This window comes from Pteropus alecto, unplaced genomic scaffold (assembly GCF_000325575.1).
Source record: "Pteropus alecto unplaced genomic scaffold, ASM32557v1 scaffold157, whole genome shotgun sequence".
Lineage (NCBI taxonomy): Eukaryota > Metazoa > Chordata > Mammalia > Chiroptera > Pteropodidae > Pteropus > Pteropus alecto.
The window spans coordinates 3,128,167-3,148,011 of record NW_006440626.1 but is presented as its reverse complement, the minus strand read 5'-3'; the positions used below and the strand labels follow the sequence as shown (position 1 = coordinate 3,148,011).

Genomic DNA, 19,845 nt, shown 5'->3' with positions numbered 1-19,845 from the left:
GAGGGGCGGGGTTTCGCTGGAGTGGGCGGAGCTTTCGCGGACCGGGTGGTGTTAGGGATGTCTATAGGAAGCAGGTTGTGGGAGGGGGCGTGTCGGCTTGACAGGAAAAGTGCGCACTATGCGTGATGACGTAAGGGGCGTTGATTGGGAGAGAGCGATCCGGAACCCGCGCTTGCGCAGCGCCGGGACTGGTGTCCAAATTGATCTTGTCCCTGCGCTCGAGGTAGGCCGGAGCGGTCTGTGTTCTGTGTTGTTGCTGGCTGGCCAGGTCTAACCTGGTTCTGTTTCGCCTCCTCAGTCTTGCGCGTCCCCCTATCCTGGCCACAGGGCCGCGTCAGCCAGAAGTGTGCTGACGTGAGGTGCAGAGGCAGCCTCTAGTCCATTCCTTCCTCCGGGGGACGCGGCACCGGCCTTGGAGGTCCGCCTGCGTTTGAGACTCCCCCACTGGGCGCGGCTGGCAGAGGAGTTGGGAGAGATTTTAGGGGCGGGATGAAGACCAATGAGTCTGGCTAGAGAACTGAGTACCCTGGAGCGGGAATCCCTCAAGTCCAGATGGAGCAGGAGGTGGAACGTGACCTCCACATCAGTCAGAGCGGCCACCCTGGGCCACCACAGGCCCTGAAGCGTCCTTAAGGCATAGCCAAGGCAAGGCGGCTAGATGATCCTCATGCCCATTTACTTCTGCTTCTCAGTTACCAAGCGCTCTCGAGGCAGCAGAATCCAGTATCCGCATTCCTCACGAGTAACCTCGAGCCCTTTGGACAGATCTCAAAGGAGCCTAGGAGTCGATATTTTTAGGTTTAAATTTGCTTGTTATTGATCTTAATTTTCTTTCACCTAGTGAGCAGTAACCAACATGTCAGAGTGGGAGTCTTATTACAAAAACGAGGGTGATGAAGAAGAAGAAGAAGAGGAGAGCCTTGAAGCAGGTAGTAGGTGACTTTGGCATGTACCCTTCCATGTGTGGAAGAAAGACTTTCCTTGCCTATATTTACTGGGTGTCCTTTGCTATTTAAGGGCCTGCCTGTCTCTCTCCCAAGGATCTCAAATACTTTTCTGCCTTTGAGCTTTGCAGAGCTACCCTAGGCTCTTTTATTCACGTCCTACTCTAGTCTATGGGACATTCTTAGCCTTAAACTTTTGCTGGACACCGGTAGATGGACATCTGTTGAGCTCCAATAAATGACCCTGAACAGTGGTATCTTTTGTCACCTTCGGCGGCTCAAGTAAGACTCTTCTTCACCCAGGAAAGTAGTTTTACTCATTCTAGGACCTCAGTATAAAAATGCTTTCAACATACAATAACTGCAGCAACCAAAGAATAAACATTAGTAACACAGTTACAAGTGTCATTCCCTCACCATACCCTCCAGGTTTGGGAGTGTATGTTCAGCCAACACAGTAACACATAAGACAAAGACAGAAATAAGGGGTACATGTCTTCGACATACTGAGTTCTGGGTAGAAATTTTTTAAGTGTTTTTATTAAAATTGAGAAACAGGAAATATAAAAAATAGAGAAAGTTTATTGTAATCTGTATAATCTACCACCCTAACACAACTACTACCAGCATTTTGGTGTTTTGCATATTTCCTTCACATATCTTTCATTCTGCACATTTTCTAACTACGTATATGTTTTTCTTAGTGTCTGATTTTTTATTGTAATTGTGGTGCATACACATTTTTAAATTTTAATTTACACCAGTCTTTTTCCAAAATGAATTTAAAACATATATACATAATTTTGTGTTCTGCCTTTTTCTTATTTTAGATATATAATATCTTTATATTATATAATATGTAATCTTTTTCCATCTACACATATATATAGTTTTGATAACTCATTTTAAATGTAGTATAATTTATTCATCTACTTCCTATTGTGTATTTTAATTATCATTTTCTTTAATAAACATCATCGTAAAAAATTTTGCATAAAGGTTTTTCCATATCTTATTAAGAGGCGGAATTCCCTGGGTCAAGGTAGAATTTTGTTTAAGGCTCTTGGCACATGTTGCCATATTGTTGTAAAAAGATGGGTAATTAAGTTTATTGTATTAAGCAGCAGTGTTAAAAGGGAGACAACCAGACATCATGTGCCTTTTTATGAAAAATACATCACCCATGATGTAATTATGCCAGAGAAAGGAAAAAAGAAAACCAGAATCTGATGAAGCTTCTCTAGGTCCTTAGTAGGAAAGAGGACTGTGTTGATCTGCCCCGAAAGAATATAGTTGGCAAAATTCAGAAGGTGGAAAACTGCATGACACACATCCTGGTTCTTCAACAAATAAGTTATCAGAGACAGAAGATGGAGGGGTACCCATAGATTAAGAGGCTTCATAAACATTTTTGAAAAGTCAAAATTAGTATTTAGGAATGTTTATTTGGATGATAAAACTATATGGAAAAATAAGGAAGTGATTTCTAAAAGTCAGGAGAGTGGTTACTCTTGGGAGGAGGGTGGGTATTCTAATTGAGAGGGGACATGGAGAGGGCTTCTAGGGTGACTGGCAAGATTGAATTTCCTGGTGTGGGTAGTGGTTTTAAGGATGTTCACCTTATAATAATTCATCAGGTTATACTTCTGCTTACTGGGCTTTTCTTGTTTTATATGAATAATAAACATGTTAAATGTGAACATAGAGCAAACATTTTTCTATTTTTTTCCCCATAGGAGAATATAAATATTCAGGAAGAGATAGTTTGATTTTTGTGGTTGATGCTTCTAGGGCCATGTTTGAGTCTCAGAGTGAAGATGAATTGACTCCTTTTGACATGAGTATCCAGGTAAGTCTACCTTTTTATTTAAGCAAACAAACAAACAAAAAAACTCAAAGTAGTAATACCACTTAAAAAAATATGGACTCTTTGAAAATTTTGTTTGTGAATGATAAATGATGGTCAGCCTCCCAGGATGACCACCTATACTTGCAGCTGAAAAAGAGTAGCAGTTTTGGAGAACTTTTTCTTCTGGATTTGAACTCCAGACCCTGTGAATACATTGCTCCCACCTCCGGCATTAACCCTTGTAGTAGATGTGGGCTGCACAGGAAAAGATGGTCAGCATCTTTAGTCATTAGAAAAATGCAGATCAAAACCACAGTGAGGTATCACACACACTAGGATGGCTATAATTTTTTTAAAAAAGGGAAAATAAGAAGTGTTGGCAAGGAGGTGGAGAAATTGCAAACCTCTTGCGTTGCTGGTGCGAATGTGAAATGGATCAGCCGCTGTGGAAAATAGTTTGGCAGTTCCTCCAAGAGTTAAACATAAAATTAGCATGTGACCCAGCAAGTCCCCATCCCAGGTATGTATATCCCCAATACAATAAGAAACAGGTACTTGAATCCTGATTCTGCCTCTTACAAACTGTATGATCTAAGAGCCGCTCAACTTCTTGGTATCTGTTTCCTCATCCATGAAATGGACAGAATTATAGTATCTTCCTCATCAAGCTGTTGTGAGGATTAAATAGTTTCATTTTTCAAATGGAGATGTCATTCACATAACAAATTAACCATTTTAATGTGTACAATTCAAAGGTACTTAGTATAGTCACAACGTTGTGTAACTACCACCTCTGTCTCATTCCAAAACATTTTGAATGGATAAACAAAATGTTTACACATACAGTGGGAATATTACTTAGCCATGGAAAAGAATGAAATACTGATACATGCTACAAGATGAATGAACCTTGAAAACATTATATTAAGTGAAGAAAGCCAGACAAATGGTCATATGTTACATGATTACATTTATATGGAATGTAGAATAGATATTCCACAGAGAATGCAGGCTGGTGGTTCCTAGGGTCAGAGGGAGGGAGGAATGGAGAGCTACTACATAATGGGTTTGAGACTTGCTTTTGGGGTGATGAAAATGTTTTGGCACTAGACGGAGGTAGTGATTGTATGATATTGTGAAAGTACTAAATACTACTGAAATTTTCACTTTAAAATGGTTAATTTTGTTATGTGAATTTCATCTCAATTAAAAAGATCCCTATTCATAGAGAAATATTTTTATAGAGATATATATATCTCATGTCTTATGTTTTCAGAATTTGGCACCAAACAGAAGCTTCTCATGTTATAATTTGTATACAAACATTTCTTGCAGTTGGCAACTTGGAATATCTTGCATCTAAAAACAATTAATAAAAAATCCTTAACTTTAAAGCAGTGGTTTTCAAACTTTTACCTATATCAGAGTCACCAGCAGGGCTTATTAACATGGACTATAGGGCTTCGCCCCAGATTCTGTAGTTCAGGAGCCAGGACCAAGAATTTGCATTTCTAGCAAGTTCCCAGGTGATGCTGAGGTTGCTAGTTTCGAGATTACTCTCTGAAGAGCACTGGTTTCACCTTTTTCAGGTCATAGACTTCTCTTTGTAATGTGATGAAAGCTATGTACCCTCTCCCCAAAAAGATCACTCACAGTTCTACCTGTAGTTTCAAAGTGTTCCTGGAACCCTTCATGCCTAAAGAACCCAGAAGAAAACAGTCGTATGTAGCGAATAAGTGAGACATTCACAGATGAGCGTAATGTATTTGATAAGAAGCAATGAAAAAAACGTTTTCTGAAATCCCTTTTAATTATTTTTGTTTTTGTGTTTTTAATTCCGAGAACCTAAGAAGCCCTCACCAAATTTTTGTAAAAGTTTGTAGTCTGCTCAAAGAGTCTATTAAAATATTTATGGCAATGACTACTTGCCCTGCAGGTTATCGTCAATTACTAGACATACTCTAAGTTCTATTTTTAACAACAGAACACTGTGGAGGAGGGCTGGTTAGAGGCTCAGGCAGGACATGGAGGGGGTCATCATAGTTGGTTTATTTCTCAGCCTTGCAGATTTAGGAACTTAATTTTGTCAGTGTACCCAGAATTAAATAGCTTTCCAGGACTGGCCAACTCTTGTGAGATACTGACTTACCAGATGCCAGCTTTACTTTAAACAGGTAGATAGACCTTTCCTGGAATACTGATGTCTATAGTTGTGTAATTAAGCGCAGTTTATTTCAGAAGATGCTGTCAGTAGTTACAGACTTATTTTCAGGTCACATATAGTTATCGTTAGCTTCAACGTTTTATACATGTAATTATTTTATATATGTAAGTTCCGTTTCTTGGTATCAAGCTACTTGAAAGCTCAAGTGGCCTGTCCAGACCCAACCAATTAAATAAGTGACTCGAGTGAGATTAAAATCCAGGTTTTCTGATTCTAGTACTGGGCTTTTCACCCCCCTGTAGCAGAGTTTCCTCCCTGAGTATATAAATGTTTTTAATTCTCTAGCTCCTTATGATAAGGACCGCTTATACTTCTTATAGCGTAATATATATGCTCATTACTCTCACTGATTCATGAATTTCCTGAAGGTAGAGGTCATGCTTATTCTAATGCCATGTACAAATTTAGCAAATATATATTGAGCACCTACTATGTGCCAGGCACTTACTTACAGCATTTAAGTTTAGTGGTAACTAGTTAAATATTAATTGAATTGTTCTTTTTATTTTCAGTGTATCAAGAGTGTATACACCAATAAGATCATAAGCAGTGATCGAGATCTCTTGGCAGTGGTGTTCTATGGTACCGAGAAGGACAAAAACTCAGTGAATTTCAAAAATATTTACGTCTTACAGGAGCTGGATAATCCAGGTCGGTAGTATTCTGAGATCGACTTTTCTCTGACATGAGAAGGTCACTACCCTGAACAAAGAGGAATATGGAGAAGGAAGCAAATGACATCTTGACTAAGAGTATGCTCTTTTGCACAAGGGGATTCTTACTGGGCTGTGGACGTTTGCTATGTAGGGTAAATAGCTCTGAGGTGAGGAAGGGACCCTAGGCCCTTCTGTTAGCCTTGTGAAGGCAGCTGCTTACACCGTCCTGACTTTTCTGCTCATTTGACCCCCTCTCTCTGATCAGGTGCTAAACGAGTGCTAGAACTTGACCGGTTTAAGGGTCAGCAGGGAAAAAAACATTTCCAAGACATGATTGGCCATGGATGTGACTACTCACTAAATGAAGTGCTGTGGGTCTGTGCCAACCTCTTTAGCGATGTCCAGTTCAAGATGAGCCATAAGAGGATCATGCTGTTCACCAATGAAGACAACCCCCATGGCAATGACAGTGCCAAAGCCAGCCGGGCCAGGACCAAAGCTGGGGATCTTCGTGACACAGGTCAGCATTTTCCTTGTTTTAAATTGGCACTTAATTTTATTGCTTCTTCATAGCCGACGTCAAACATTTGCTTTTCACCATTCACGGTAAAATGAAAGAATAAAGCGAAGCCACTGAAAATGGCCAGGCCATTAGCTGTCTAAAAGACTCTCCCAGAGTTTCGTGACTTTAATGCTGCCATGAATGGTGGTTTTGAATAAGTTATCTGAACTCGTTACAGCAGCCAATTGATTCCTTTAGCCCTTTCTCTAAGTCCTGACATGTTAATTGGTCTAGTTCTTTGGGAGCTTTTAAAAGCATATTTGAGCTTAACAGAAAAAAATTCTTGCTGAAAATTGTTTCCCCTCTCTTTCGTCTTTCCTTGCCCAGGCATCTTCCTTGACTTGATGCACCTGAAGAAACATGGAGGCTTTGACATATCCGTATTCTACAGAGATATCATCAGCATAGCCGAGGATGAAGACTTCGGGGTTCACTTCGAGGAATCGAGCAAGCTAGAAGACCTGTTGAGGAAGGTTCTCTCCAGGGAGACCAAGAAGCGTGCGCTCAGCAGGTGGGCACTGAGCCTGGGCCACCTGCCCACAGTCCCTGGTCCTAGGCAATAGATGGCTTGACCTCCCGGCTACTCATAAACGTAACTCTGGGTCACGTCACTGCCTCACGGTGTTCCTCTAAAAAACTTTCTTTCAGGATAGCACGAACTGTTTGCTTCTCTTTCTATGGAAAAAGCTAGGGTATTTCTTCAAAATAGCATAGCCCGCCATTTCCATGGGGTAATCAGTTGAGGCCTTACAGTGGCCTCAGTTGCACTCAGTAGTTCATTGGCTGCTTTCTTCTCTGTAAATTAGGGATAACAGTAGTACCGGGTACAGAGCAAAAGCTCCAAAAACGTTAGTTATTATAATTGTTGAAACTGTGTCATTCTGATTTCTTACAAACTTGAGGCTGGTAGGAACCGGACTGTTGGCTTATCTTCCTTCAGAGCGCTTTGGCTCCTCAGCATTTCTTCCTAAAGAGCATCAGGCTTTTGTTTTGGGCTAGTTTCCTCAAGGTAAGGGAATATGGCCATCGGTTTTTGAGCAGTTTTCAAGAGATTACTGATATTCTACTAGAAAACCCATGGAATTATTTTAAGGAAACCATGAACCAGCTCGTTGCTACAGTTATGGTCTTGTCATTGCTCTCTTCCCCCTTCCTGAAATGATGGGGTGTTGTTACTACTGCAATTTGGAAATCTACTACACATTTTGGTGAGGGTGGCCGGGAGCATAAAATAGAGTCAGATCGATTGGATTCTAGTCCAGGCCTCTCTGCTGTGTGGCCTGAGGTAAGATGTATAACTTCTCTGAGCCTCAGTAAAATGGGAGCAAAACTGATCCCTCCTCATAGGACTGTTGTGATGATTAAATGGAATAATCTAGGCATAGTGCTTGGCATGTAGTAATTGTTAATAAATGTTCGCTATTATTTCGTGGAAGAGTTGTTATAGGATACTTGATATGAATAATAATACTACACTGGAGCTGTTTGAGAGCTAATAATGCCTTAGGCCAAAGGTCTAGAAAATTCTCATAGTTCTTGCTAAAAGATAATAATATAGTTGTTTTATTGCATGGTTATTGTGTACCCGGCATTGTCCTACATTCTTCGTGGTGAACCTGTTAATTAATTCATTTAATCTTTAATAACGACCCTTTGAGGTAGATTGAAACTTCCCCATTAGTAATATTTCTTAACCCTAAGAAAGATCAAGCAACTTGTTTTGCACTGTGGGTTTTCACATTTTCCTCGGCAAGGTGTGACATAAACTGTGTGATGTTACGCTGTAACTCTGTCTTAGAGTTACGAAATTTTCAAGGTCGAAAGGTACCTAATTTATAAATGTGAAAAATTTAAGATGGGTTGGGAGGAGTAATAGCATTGCTATTTTAGGTTAGAAATAGAACCAAGGTCACTTGAAGGCCAAGGCCAGAGTGGACCACATTGGGCAGTACTTTTTCCCAAGATGCTATAATTTTGAGAATACAGCAGTTTAAAAAAAATTACTTTTGAAGATTGCACAGTTTTTAATTGGTTACACTCTTGTCAGCTCTCCTTCAGTAGCCTTTAGACAACCGAGTTTAACACCTAGTAAGCCAGAATAATTTAAAGTAGGAAGCCACCAGATGGTTGGTGGTGGTAGTAGTGCCATTTGGTACGAGTACTCACCTATGGGCCACGTCACGCATTGCCAGATTGATCTGGGGGCATATTAGGTGCCGGCTCCAGGAGCCAATATTTCTAGTTAGGGCTCTGCCCCAAAGCTATGTTCTTTCCACTCTGTGAATCAATATACCTTTGAACTAGCTGTAACCTCTAAACTTTTCTTTAAACTCAATACTTACTGCTAAACATTACACAACAGTGAAGATTGGCTTATTAATATGACACTTTTCTGATAAAGGAGTTTAAAGTTATAAATTTCCCTCTGAGCTCTATTTTAGCTGCATCCTTTTGATATGTTGTGTTTTCACTTTTCAGTTCAAAATAATTTTAACTTTCCTTTGTGACTTATTCTTTGACTTCTTGGATTATTTAGAAGTGTATTGTTTGATTTCTAAACATTTGAGGTTTTCACAGAATTCTGTTGTAGATCTCGAACTTAGATCCATTTTGGTTAAAAAAACCTGTTTTGTATGATTTCAGGCTTTTTGGATGTATTTAGACTTGTTTTGTGGCCCAACATATTTTCTATCCTAGAGAATGTTCCACACGTGCTAGACTGTGTAATTTTGTGTTGTGCTTTTTTTCACAGTATTGTAACTATTTTGCACGTTATCATTATTATGGAAGGTCCTATTTCTCCTGAAGATGTTGGTATAAATACTGTAGAGTAATATGTCCTAATGGAAACGTACATGAGCTTTAAATCAGACATACAGTGTTTGAACACCAGTTTTTATTAGTTGTCTACCCTTAAACAAGTTAGATAACATCTCTGAGCCTCAATGTTTTCATCTGTAAAAAGGACAGTAATATGATTTTGGGGTAGCAAGCAACAGAAACTGACTCTTGGCTAATTCAGCATATTCAAACAAAATCCTGCACAGCGTGTGTACAATAGGAACCAGAGTGGCACCAGAGAGCTAGATAGCAAGAACTAATGATAGTGTCTTTGGGGTGCCACTATCAGAAAACATTCCCTCCAACTGTGCCCTTCCTTGGTCACTGCATAAGTCCCAGACGCTCAGGAGTTGGGTTGAGCCTGGATCAGGTATGCCCACCACTTGGCCAGGGCAGGGCACAGCACCTGGTTAACATTCTCCCAAAACTACTGTGGGGTAAGGCTGGTTCCCAAAGGAAAATTGGAGTTTCATTATGAAAAAGAAGGGGAAAGGAATACTAGACAAGCAGAAACAACAGATAATCAATACAGTACTTACAGGGTTATGATGATTAAATGAGAGAATAGCTATAAAGGGATTGGTATATTGCTGGGCTCAATAAAAATAATCATTTTTATTACAGTCCATTCTTTGCCATTATTTTAAATAGTTAATATATTTTGAAACTAATTTTTGTGGTATAAACCCTGAGATGGTATTACAACAAACTCCACTGTATTTTTAAAATGCATTATATTTATATTCTAAGAGCTCGTTTAGTACTATCAGAGAGGATAAAGCAAATTAAAGCTTGGGTACCATGCAGGAATTTTAGATAGGAAAGTATCATCGTTCAGTGTATGCTGTTTTATTATTTTTTTCCTTTAGGTTGAAGCTCAAGCTCAACAAAGATATAGCGCTCACCGTCGGCATTTATAATATGGTTCAGAAGGCTCTCAAACCTCCTCCCATCAAGCTTTATCGGGAAACAAATGAACCAGTGAAAACCAAGACACGGACATTTAATGTAAATACAGGCAGTTTGCTTTTGCCTAGCGACACCAAGAGGTCTCAGGTAGGTCTGCCTGCCTTCTTACCGAATTTTGTCTCATTGAAGAGTTAACTGGGAAGGGGAGACACTGATCAACCTAACCAGTTAAATAAGTTTCTTGTGTGTGTCTTCCTAGCCAAGCCGTTAAAACACAAAGTCGTTGCTCTTTGGAACTAGGAACCTAGATCAGTGATACCTTGAGAGCTAAAAAGTTAGACCAAGTGTTTGAAAGATGTCAGTGAAGACTGTAGTCCTTGATCACTCAGCACGTGCTGCTCTGTGTCTTCTAGGTCGAATTCCTTGCTCAGGTACAATAGCAGAAAATGCTTGGTAGTTGACTAGGGAGATGATGACGAGTTAGGTGTGAGGCATACTCTTTTTTTTTTTTTGGGGAAAGTTTTTTTTTTTGGCAAAAGAAAGATTTTTGTTTTGGCCAAACTAACCAAATTTTTCCTGCGCTTTGAAATGATACGTGTATGTCTTTCTTAATCTGAAAGACAACTAAGAATGCAGAACGTTATCTTTGTTCATTCTCTTACCTCTGTTCGCTCTGTAGAAGGATTTGATATCTAAAATTAAAATTAAATGAATCATCCTTCCTTTTTGATTACGCAAAATGTGGGAGAGAATCTGAGATGTTGTATAAGTTCAGGACCTAGAAGGATCAACTAAGTGACTAAAATTAGATAATTTTGATTAAGCCGATGAGATGTTTTTTGGAGCCCAAATTTCAAGCCAAAATGTTTTGCCCTGCTTTCTGAAGGAGAGAAGAAATTTCCTTTTTCATTTTGGAAGTAACTAGTTTTCCATGTTAGTTTATTCATAGGAAGTAGCTCTTCCAGTCTCTGAGTTTCTTTCTTGATTCAATACCTCCCCAACCCTGCAAAAAAACCAAAAAACCAAACAAAACCTTGAGGGCTTTGTTTTTGTTTATAAAACCCAAATTTGACTGTTACAAGTTCTGTTACTAATTGCATATTTAGGATCGAAATGCAAACATTAAAGTTTGGAAGTCATTTGTGTGTGTTTGTGTGTGTGTCTACCTCCCACACTAACTGAGACCTAGCACACTACCTGACACAGGTCCTCTCAATAAATAGGTATGGTTTGAGCATCTTTTGTGTGCCAAGGATGATGCTGACCATTCATTACTTGTTAAATGAGGGAGAGAGTAAAAGTTTGAAGAGCACATCCTTTGGTACCATACAGATCTGGGTTTAAAGCCCAATTTAGTAGTATAACCTGGAGCAAGTTACCATCCCTTGAACCTCAGTTCACTCATCTATAAAACAGATTTTTACATCTATGTCTAGGATTGTACAGAGATGAGTTGAATGACAGACATAAAGTGGTAAAGCGCCTGCTGGGCTCTTAGTAAATGTTAATTTCCTGTGGTAGAAGTTCAGTACCCCTGGAGAGCCATCTTCTTGCTCCTTAGAAGAGAGTGGGTTTTGACTCGTTAGTGTCACGTGGCAACAACTTTGCATCTCCATGTAGCCTGTCTATGTGGCCTTTCTTGTCCCCCACCTTTAGATCTATGGGAGTCGCCAGATTGTACTAGAGAAAGAGGAAACAGAACTGCTAAGACGGTTCGATGAACCAGGTTTGATTCTCATTGGTTTCAAGCCCTTGACGATGCTGAAGAAGCACCATTTCCTGCGGCCCTCCCTGTTCGTGTACCCCGAGGAGTACCTAATGAATGGCAAGTGGCCCAGACCAAGGGTAAACGAATGAGTAACACAGGAGGCAACTTACTGAGCAGCAGCTTCTAAATGGGTGCTGCTTGGGAACTGTATAAGGTGTGCGATTGGTGTATTTTGAAAGTGTTTCATGCTCAAATAAATTTTGGAAATGGGAGACTAAACCAGGTTAAAGAGATTTCTCTAGGACCTGTAATAAACTGATACATTGCGAATATCCAGGAAGGGATGTGGAATTAGTATTTTAAAAACTTCCTGTGGAATTCTTAGAGGTATCAGATAGTGTTTGAAAAACGAACGTCTTTCCTAGTGTTGGCAATTAAAGATGTTACGAATTTGGCCATTGTGTTTATTTGTGCTATAACTAACGAACCCCCCAGATTTGATCTGATTGGTTTTCATTAGCAAATGGGGCTTATGTCGTTAGCCTAAGGATCGTAAAAGTAAACTGATGTTAATTCTCACTCCTAAATGGAGCGTTTGAGGCATCCAATCTCTTTTTCCTTTCCTTTCTATGCCTCTGCTACCCCGACTTTCCCCTCAGCTCTGGGTCCATCACCCCTTACCTGCTAACGAATCATAAGCCCTTTTAAGAAAATGGAAGAGAAATTGTAGGCTAATAATATGGGCTAAGAGGGAAAGATAGAGACACCTTGAAGGCGTTGACCCCTGGGATGTTTCTTTTCCAGGGAGCTCAACCCTGTTCAGTGCTCTACTCACCAAGTGTCTGGAGAAGGAGGTTATGGCAGTGTGCAGGTACACCCCCCGCCAGAACATTTCCCCTTATTTTGTGGCCTTGGTGCCACAGGAAGAGGAGCTGGATGAGCAGAAAATTCAGGTGACTCCCCCAGGTATGTGAAAGAGAGATTTTCAGTGCTTCTGAACCTGGCTCAGACTTTGGAGCCACTCCTGGGATCCCAAATGTACCTTCTGTACCAGAGCCTCCAGAAATGGGTCCTGGGAAGTCTGTATTTTTGAGGTTTCACAGATGAATTTGATGCACGAGGCTGCCGAATATGGTTGTGCACTGCACAGCATGGGTTGAGAATTGACTGCATAGGGACTGTTTGCGGGTTACTGACACAAGTTCATGGGGTCTTTCTACTAACACCTTTCTTTACTAAAGCCATTGTTTGGCACGCTTGTAGCGTTTAATCTTTGGTTTATCTCCTGTGTACACAGGGCAGCAAAGTATAGTGGAAAAGCCTTGGATTTTGAAGTCAGATCTGACCTTATCTTGTGCAACGTGTCTGAAAGCTTACATTTTTTTGTTTCAGGCCCATCTTTGCCACTTGTAAACTGGCCAACTTGGGCAAATAATTTGACCTTTCCGTTTATATTCCTTATCTGCAAAGATAAGAATAATGGAACACCTTTCTCTCAAAGTTGTTTCACATTTGAAATAAGTTAATAAACATGAAAGTGCTTAGCACAGAGTAGCCAGCAGTCGATCATCATCTCTCTTCTTTAACCATGCTAATAAATATTAACTTTATAAAGTAATTCTTTGAAAATATTCTATTTCTAACCCTGGTCACTAGAATGCTGAGGAATAGCTTTGTCCGTCAGCTATTAAGCTGTCGTTTCTCAGCTCCAAGTTCACCCTTTAATGTTCTGTGCTGCTGTGGCTGAGACTCTCTAAACCCAGTTTCTCCTTTGCCAGCTGACTCTGGGTGAGGCTCTGTCAAGAGCAGGTGCTGGAGGGAGACCACAGGGCAGAGAAAAGCGAAGGGATTTTCTCCTGCCTCCTGCTCAGTGCTGTCAGCATTGGGCCTTTCACCTGGCAGCAGTAGTTGGTTCCATTGTCTAGATTTTCCAGACTTTCTAGAACCAGCCAGTAATAGAATAAGATCAGCCGGCTAACCGTCACCTCTTCCCTTTCAGCATTTGGTGGAAGGTGGGGAACAAAGTGGGGAGCTCAGAGGCAGGAAGGTTGAGGCTGGGACTGAGCCCTTGAGAGAGGAGGCGCTGTCCAGCTTTCTCTAGGTGGATCAGAAAAGCTGGAGGCGGAACCGACTACTGCTGCGGGGTAAAGAGCCTCAGCTGGGACGACACTGATAGGAACAGGAAGTATATGGGAAGGAGCACCCCTGCCTTGGAGTCGCCCTCCAGGGGGAAGTCTGCCAGGCAGATGCTAACAGCAATCAGTAAGTGAAGGAGAAATGGGGTGTGTAGGGTCCCAGCCCCTGACTCCCAGGACATAGAAGGGTGAATTTGGAGCTGAAAGACAAACGACAACTCAATCACTGAAAACTTTTCTTTAGTCAAATCTCAGAAAACTGATCTTCCTTCCTCAGGCTTCCAGCTCGTCTTCTTACCCTATGCTGACGATAAACGGAAAGTGCCCTTTACTGAAAAAGTCATGGCAAACCGGGAGCAGATAGACAGCATGAAGGCTATTGTTCAGAAGCTCCGCTTCAAATACAGGTGAGCAGTGGGTCGGTCTCAGGCTTTCTTCTGGAAATGCCTCCTGAGTTCAAAGTCTTATTGGAAATTTGAGTTAAGCCTAGACCAAGAGAATGGGATTTTACTCTTTTCAGTTAACTGATTATAACTTTTTAAAAGCAACATAAAGTCTGAAAGGTCTTATTATAGTGACTCTGGAATTGTGCTAAATGCTTACAGCTGGTTGGCCTGTCCTATTGTGCTGAGAAAGCCAGATTAGTTGAGCAAGTTCAAAAAGGCGGCAGTAAGGAGAAAATTCTTAGTTGGTCTTTTCCTTGATTTACTCACACAATGAGTGAAAATAAGTAAATCCAATGTAAATTGTTACAGGATTAAAAGAATGATTATATAATTCAAGTCATTTGCTTTCACATACACATAGACCATCTCTGAGAACCCGCATAATTTGACACCAAGCGTAATTTTTTTCCCATTCCATCTTTGTGTTTAGGCTGCTTTCCTATATCTGCTGCCCTTGGGGCAAGTAATACCTTCCCCTCCAGATGTAGCCTCCTGCTGATCTTTTATTGGGCAAATGGAAGAAGCATTGTTAAGATTCTCCTCTGTGCCGAGCACTGTTCTAGATAAATTCCAACATTATCTCATCCATTCTTCATAAGAACCCTGAAAGCTAGATATTGCACCCATTTTACAGATGAAGAAGCGGAGGCTTAGAGGAGTGAGGCAGCTTGCCCAGACTCATCCAGCTGGAAGAGCTAGGTCTTTTTGGCCCTAGATTCTTTCTCTTTCTACTCCCATTGCTGCTACTGAGTATGGGAAGGAAGAGGCCTCAGGCCCATTACCTCCCTGTCTCCTGTCATCTCTCCTTCGTCTTTTCTCTGTTCTTACGTGGCCTTGCCTCCTCCATCTCTATCTCTGCCCGCAGTTTCCAGTGACAGACAGGTGAGCAAGGATTGTTTGCTTTTAAATTAGAATCTCTAGCATCGGACAATAAATGGAAAATCGAAAGAAAGAGAAGTTGATTCAAGAGACAAGATTCCCAACTCTTTTAGTTGGGGCGCTTTTCTCAGCTAACCTTGGACCTGAGCTGTCGCAGTCGGGTTTATTTATTTATTTATTTTTAATTTTTAGAATGTTTGCATTTTAATTTTTTTATGTTATTGTTTTAACAGGAGTGACAGCTTCGAGAACCCAGTGCTACAGCAGCATTTCAGGAACCTGGAGGCCTTGGCTCTGGATTTGATGCAGCCCGAACAAGTGGTGGATCTGACATGTAAGAGGGCTGTGCCTGAGAAGTCCTCGTCATAGGGGCTTCCTTCTCCATCTCACTCTGGACCAGCAGTGCGGATGATCTCCCGGCCCCCTCTAAAGACATAGCCTCACTGTCCGGCCCATGTTTGAGAGATTTTCTAGACTAGCTGAGACTGTCCAGGAACACATTTGGCTGGTTCTGCAGCGAGAGGAAGAAAAGGTGCCAGGCTTCTGAGACCTGCCTCTGAGAAAGGCCACCCCATGACTACGTGATGGTAGAAGTTAACAAAAATAATCCATAGCATTTAGTGAGTGCTTACTGTGTGCCAGGCACTGTTGTCCTATGCGCTGGCTCATTTAATCCTTGTAACTACGAGGTGGGCACTGTTGTTGTATTTGTCTTGGAGACTGTTCCTGCCATCCCAGCCACTCATCCCGCACGCCTTCTGCTCCATCAGTAGGTGCTGTCAGGTCTCTCACCGTTCATGATTACAGTCCCATCCACCCCCTACCCGCCCCGCAACAGCACACACTGCTTCGGCCTTCTGTCTCACTCGCCTTCTATTCACACTCCTCACGGCTGTCAGGGCGATCTTTCTAAAATGCAGGTCTGATCACGTCACTCGCCTGCATAGCCCTTCAGCGATTTTCTTCTGTGCTCATGATGAGGTTTAAATCCTGGGCAGGCTTTCGTGCTTCCGTGACCTTGCTATGCTTGACTTTTCAGCCTCCTTGCTGGTCCTGCCCTCCTCACACCCTATTTTCAAGCTCTATATTGCATGCTGTTTCTCATCCCTATCCCTTCTCTTGCTTGGAGTAATAGCTACCTGAGGAAGAACAATCAGCTTTCCAGAAAGTTCTTTCCTGACTCCTCCTAGGTTCCAGTGTGCCCTATACAGTCCCTTTTTTCATGGCATTGCCCAGCTCTATTGCATCTATGTTTTTACCGCCTCCTTATCCTGACAAGGCTGTAAGCTCACTGAGGGCACAGACTTTTGTTTGATCCCCAGAATCTTCCCCAGTTCTCAGCTCTACCACTTCCTAACCGTTTGACCTCAGGCAAGTCATTTGACCTCTCTGTGCTTGGCTGTAGTAAGTGCTCATTAAATACAGTCATTAGAAGGTACTTAGTAAACGTTAGAAAGACTTTATTGAATGTTTTCATGGCCAGGTCAGCTGCCTCCTCGTGGACCCTTCCCTGACCTCCCCCTGCCCCATTAGGTGCTTTCTCTTCCGGTCCCCTAGAGTTAGAACTGGACATGAAGCCAGGGTTTGTGACTCTTCCTATGTTTTGATTTTCTAGTGCCCAAGGTTAAAGCAATGGATGAAAGACTGGGTCCTCTCGTGGATAACTTTAAGGAACTCGTCTACCCACCAGGTTATAATCCTGAGGGAAAAATTCCCAAGCGAAAACAAGGTAAGAAGCCAGTGGACGTCCAGCGGATTATTTCAAAAAGTTGTCTTTATGCTCCTATTACAGAAGATAAGGACCTTTAGAAATTTCTATACAAATCTATTAACACACACAGACATATATATTTCAGCACAAACGGGATAGTATTCATGTCTTTTTCTAGTTTATTTTGTTACTCAGCTGTATATGATGGACAGTTATTTATATCCACACTTACGTTTCTACTTCATTAAAAAAAGTAAGGCTGTAGAGCACTTCATTGGATAGATGTGCATAGCGTATTCACTCTATCGGTAGTTACGTGGCAGAGAACACGGACCGCATTGGTCAGCTTGTGTGAGCAGATCATTAAGAGTTGACCCAGAGATTCTTAGCACTGACATTTCTGGGTCAAGGTGTAAACATTTAAAATTCTGATAAAAAGTGCCAGTGTGCCTCTGAAAAAGAGATATAATTTATACACTGCCCAAGAAGGGATGGGTGTGTTTTTCTATGCTCTCACCAATCCTGGACTTTATTTACTATTTTTTTAATTTTCACAAAAAATAGAGGGAAAATTATATTGTTACGATTTGCCATTCTCCAGTTCTGACTAAAATGTAGTTTACTCTGACTTTTTTTCCTGCGAACTTCCAGTTTTTGGCCTTGATCATATTTTTTCTACTGAACTGCCCTTTTTCTTACTGCTGGATCCAGAGTATTCTACCGTGGCTCACCCATTTTTCAGGATGGCCCATTATGACTTCCTCACCATTAGGAAGAGTTTTGGCTTAGGCTATAATCCTTTTGGCTGTCTTTGGTTAAGAAAAGCCAAATGTGGGCCTTGCTTGCCTGAAAAAACGATGAGGGAAGTGGAGGTGCGAGAGGGTCAGTGGTGGCCATGGCGTTTCTCCTTTTTGCGTTGGAAGTGACTCCTCCAGTGCCCCGTGTGAACTGCCGTCATAGCTCTTCACACTTGTGTATGCTCTTGTTTACCTCGGTCAGCCCGCATTCTTATCACTTCGTATGGTGCCTTGGTACCTATGTGGTGCTCTCTAAATTCTTTTTGAAGGCAGGAGGGAAGGAATGAATGACTTACTCACTTAGCGTGAGCAAGTTTTGAGTAAACCGATGGCACTCACACCACTCTTAACTCCCACCTAAGTGTGATAGTTTTGAATCTACGCTTACATGAAACTGCCTTGTAAAGACACCTGTCTTCCCGAGGTGTCCTAGGTGGGCAGCACGGCTTTATGGAAGATGGTTGACTGCAGCCCAGATCATATGAGCACCCTGTGCAGTGTAGCTGGGATACCACTGGTAGCATTTCCAATTATTCTCTTCTGACCTTTTGCCCCAGATGATGAAGGTTCCAGTAGCAAAAGGCCCAAGATGGAGTTAACCAAAGAGGAACTGAAGGCCCATGTGAGCCAGGGCACGCTGGGTAAGCTCACCGTGCCCATGCTGAAGGAAGCCTGCAGGGTGTATGGGCTAAAGGGCGGGATGAGGAAGCAGGAGCTGCTGGACACGCTCAGTAAGCACTTCCAGAAGGACTGACCAGACCGTACAGCCAGCCGCCCTTCAACACTAGCCAGGCTGCCCAGTTTTGCTCATCAAAAAACATTCTCCTGAACCAGGAAGAGTCTGCCTGACAGAAGCCAAGGACTTTACATTTATGAGACTTTCTGTTGCCATGGAGATAGTGTAGCCCTCCTCGCTGTGCCTTATTCTACTCTCTGAATAAAGAGCCCTAATTTTGTATCATATACTGTTGTTTAGTGTGCAAGAGAAAGATGTGTCAGCCTCACATCCAAACTTGCTGTTAACTATTAGCTTAATTTTCTCTCCCACTTGGAACACACCTCATCACAGTGGAAACAGATATCAGTTAACAGTAGGGGAAAGTGTGACAAGAACAGGTGAACATACTTCAGGAATGACAAGCCCTAGCAAGATCCTCTGTCCTCCCACCTGTTTTCCTTTAATCTAGTCTTTAGATCTTAATATGATTAAAATCTAGTCTTAGATCTTAATCATATTAAGATCTAAAGACTAGATTTCAGAAGCAATAGGAATGTGACATTTCAAATTCTGGTCACCCGTTTGCTTCACATAGCAAAGCACACCCCTCATGTTCCATTCCTCTTAATGCGACATTCAAGTATATGAAGATCTATGTGTTTTCTCTTGACCAGAGAATGTGGGTTCCTTTTAAGTGAAATGAGTTATTCCTCTTATTTTTCAGGGGAGCATTAGGGTAAGGGGAAGAGGAGGGTCCTAGTGTTATAAGGGGAAGTAGGTAGGGAGTGTCTTTTTCTTTGTGTTCTCCCCCCTCCCCATCCCTCTTCCATCCCCTTGGCCCCTTTCCTGCTCTTTCTGCTGCTACTGCTTTTGAAGAATTAGCTTGAGAGGAAAAGAAAGCATCTGCAAGGGTTTGCATCCTCCGAGGATGGCTCGAGATTCAGGGTTTGTAAGTCCTGTGTCCTTCAGGACTAGAGTGAGGGTCTCATGAAGGGTGTGTAGGAAGGGTCAAATTACACTTGTAAGAGACTTTCAGTTTTGGGTTCTTCATTCTGAGTTTTGTAAGTTTTTTTTTAACTTGTGTTTTTTGTTTGGAAAGGAGATGTATATTCTTGTTTAGGTTGCTTTCCTTATTTGGGGGAGAGGGAGGAAAATTCTCGAATTAGAAGAGATGCTTTTTACTGAATGTCAATTGAAAAATTAAAAAACTTTTTTGAAAGATGCTTTTGAAGATACAGCAAGGTAACGCAAAACCGTTTAACAGTAAGTGCTCACTCACGTTGAGGAATTAGACCATTCTTAAATGACGCATGCTATAAAACTCGGTTCTAGAAGGGGTACTAATACTATCAGGATAGATTAGAATTAGGCTAGTCACCACAAGTTGGAAGGTAAGAATGAGTACCATCTGAGCCTTTGATTTCAACCCTGGATTTCCTGGCTAAAGATGGGGAGCCCTAGAGAGA

The 19,845-nt window shown here is 41.6% G+C and overlaps 1 protein-coding gene across 3 annotated transcripts; it reads left to right on the top strand.

The window, feature by feature from the left end:
• The first annotated feature begins 100 nt into the window (after positions 1-100).
• XRCC6 (X-ray repair cross complementing 6) lies at positions 101-18,624 on the top strand. 3 transcript variants are annotated; one of them, XM_006917374.3, is made up of 13 exons: positions 101-223; positions 842-929; positions 2,681-2,793; positions 5,530-5,668; positions 5,939-6,193; positions 6,563-6,746; positions 9,946-10,132; positions 11,642-11,810; positions 12,498-12,659; positions 14,106-14,235; positions 15,387-15,487; positions 16,769-16,882; positions 18,219-18,624. In XM_006917374.3, exons 2-13 carry the CDS (start codon positions 857-859, stop codon positions 18,413-18,415), a joined length of 1,824 nt encoding a protein of 607 aa, XP_006917436.1. In that variant the 5' UTR covers positions 101-223; positions 842-856; the 3' UTR covers positions 18,416-18,624. The 3 variants fall into 3 exon arrangements, with proteins under 3 accessions (XP_006917436.1, XP_024906352.1, XP_015449042.1); XM_025050584.1 differs by lacking the exon at positions 101-223 and adding an exon at positions 247-418; XM_015593556.2 differs by lacking the exon at positions 101-223 and adding an exon at positions 470-645.
• The last annotated feature ends 1,221 nt before the right edge of the window (positions 18,625-19,845 follow it).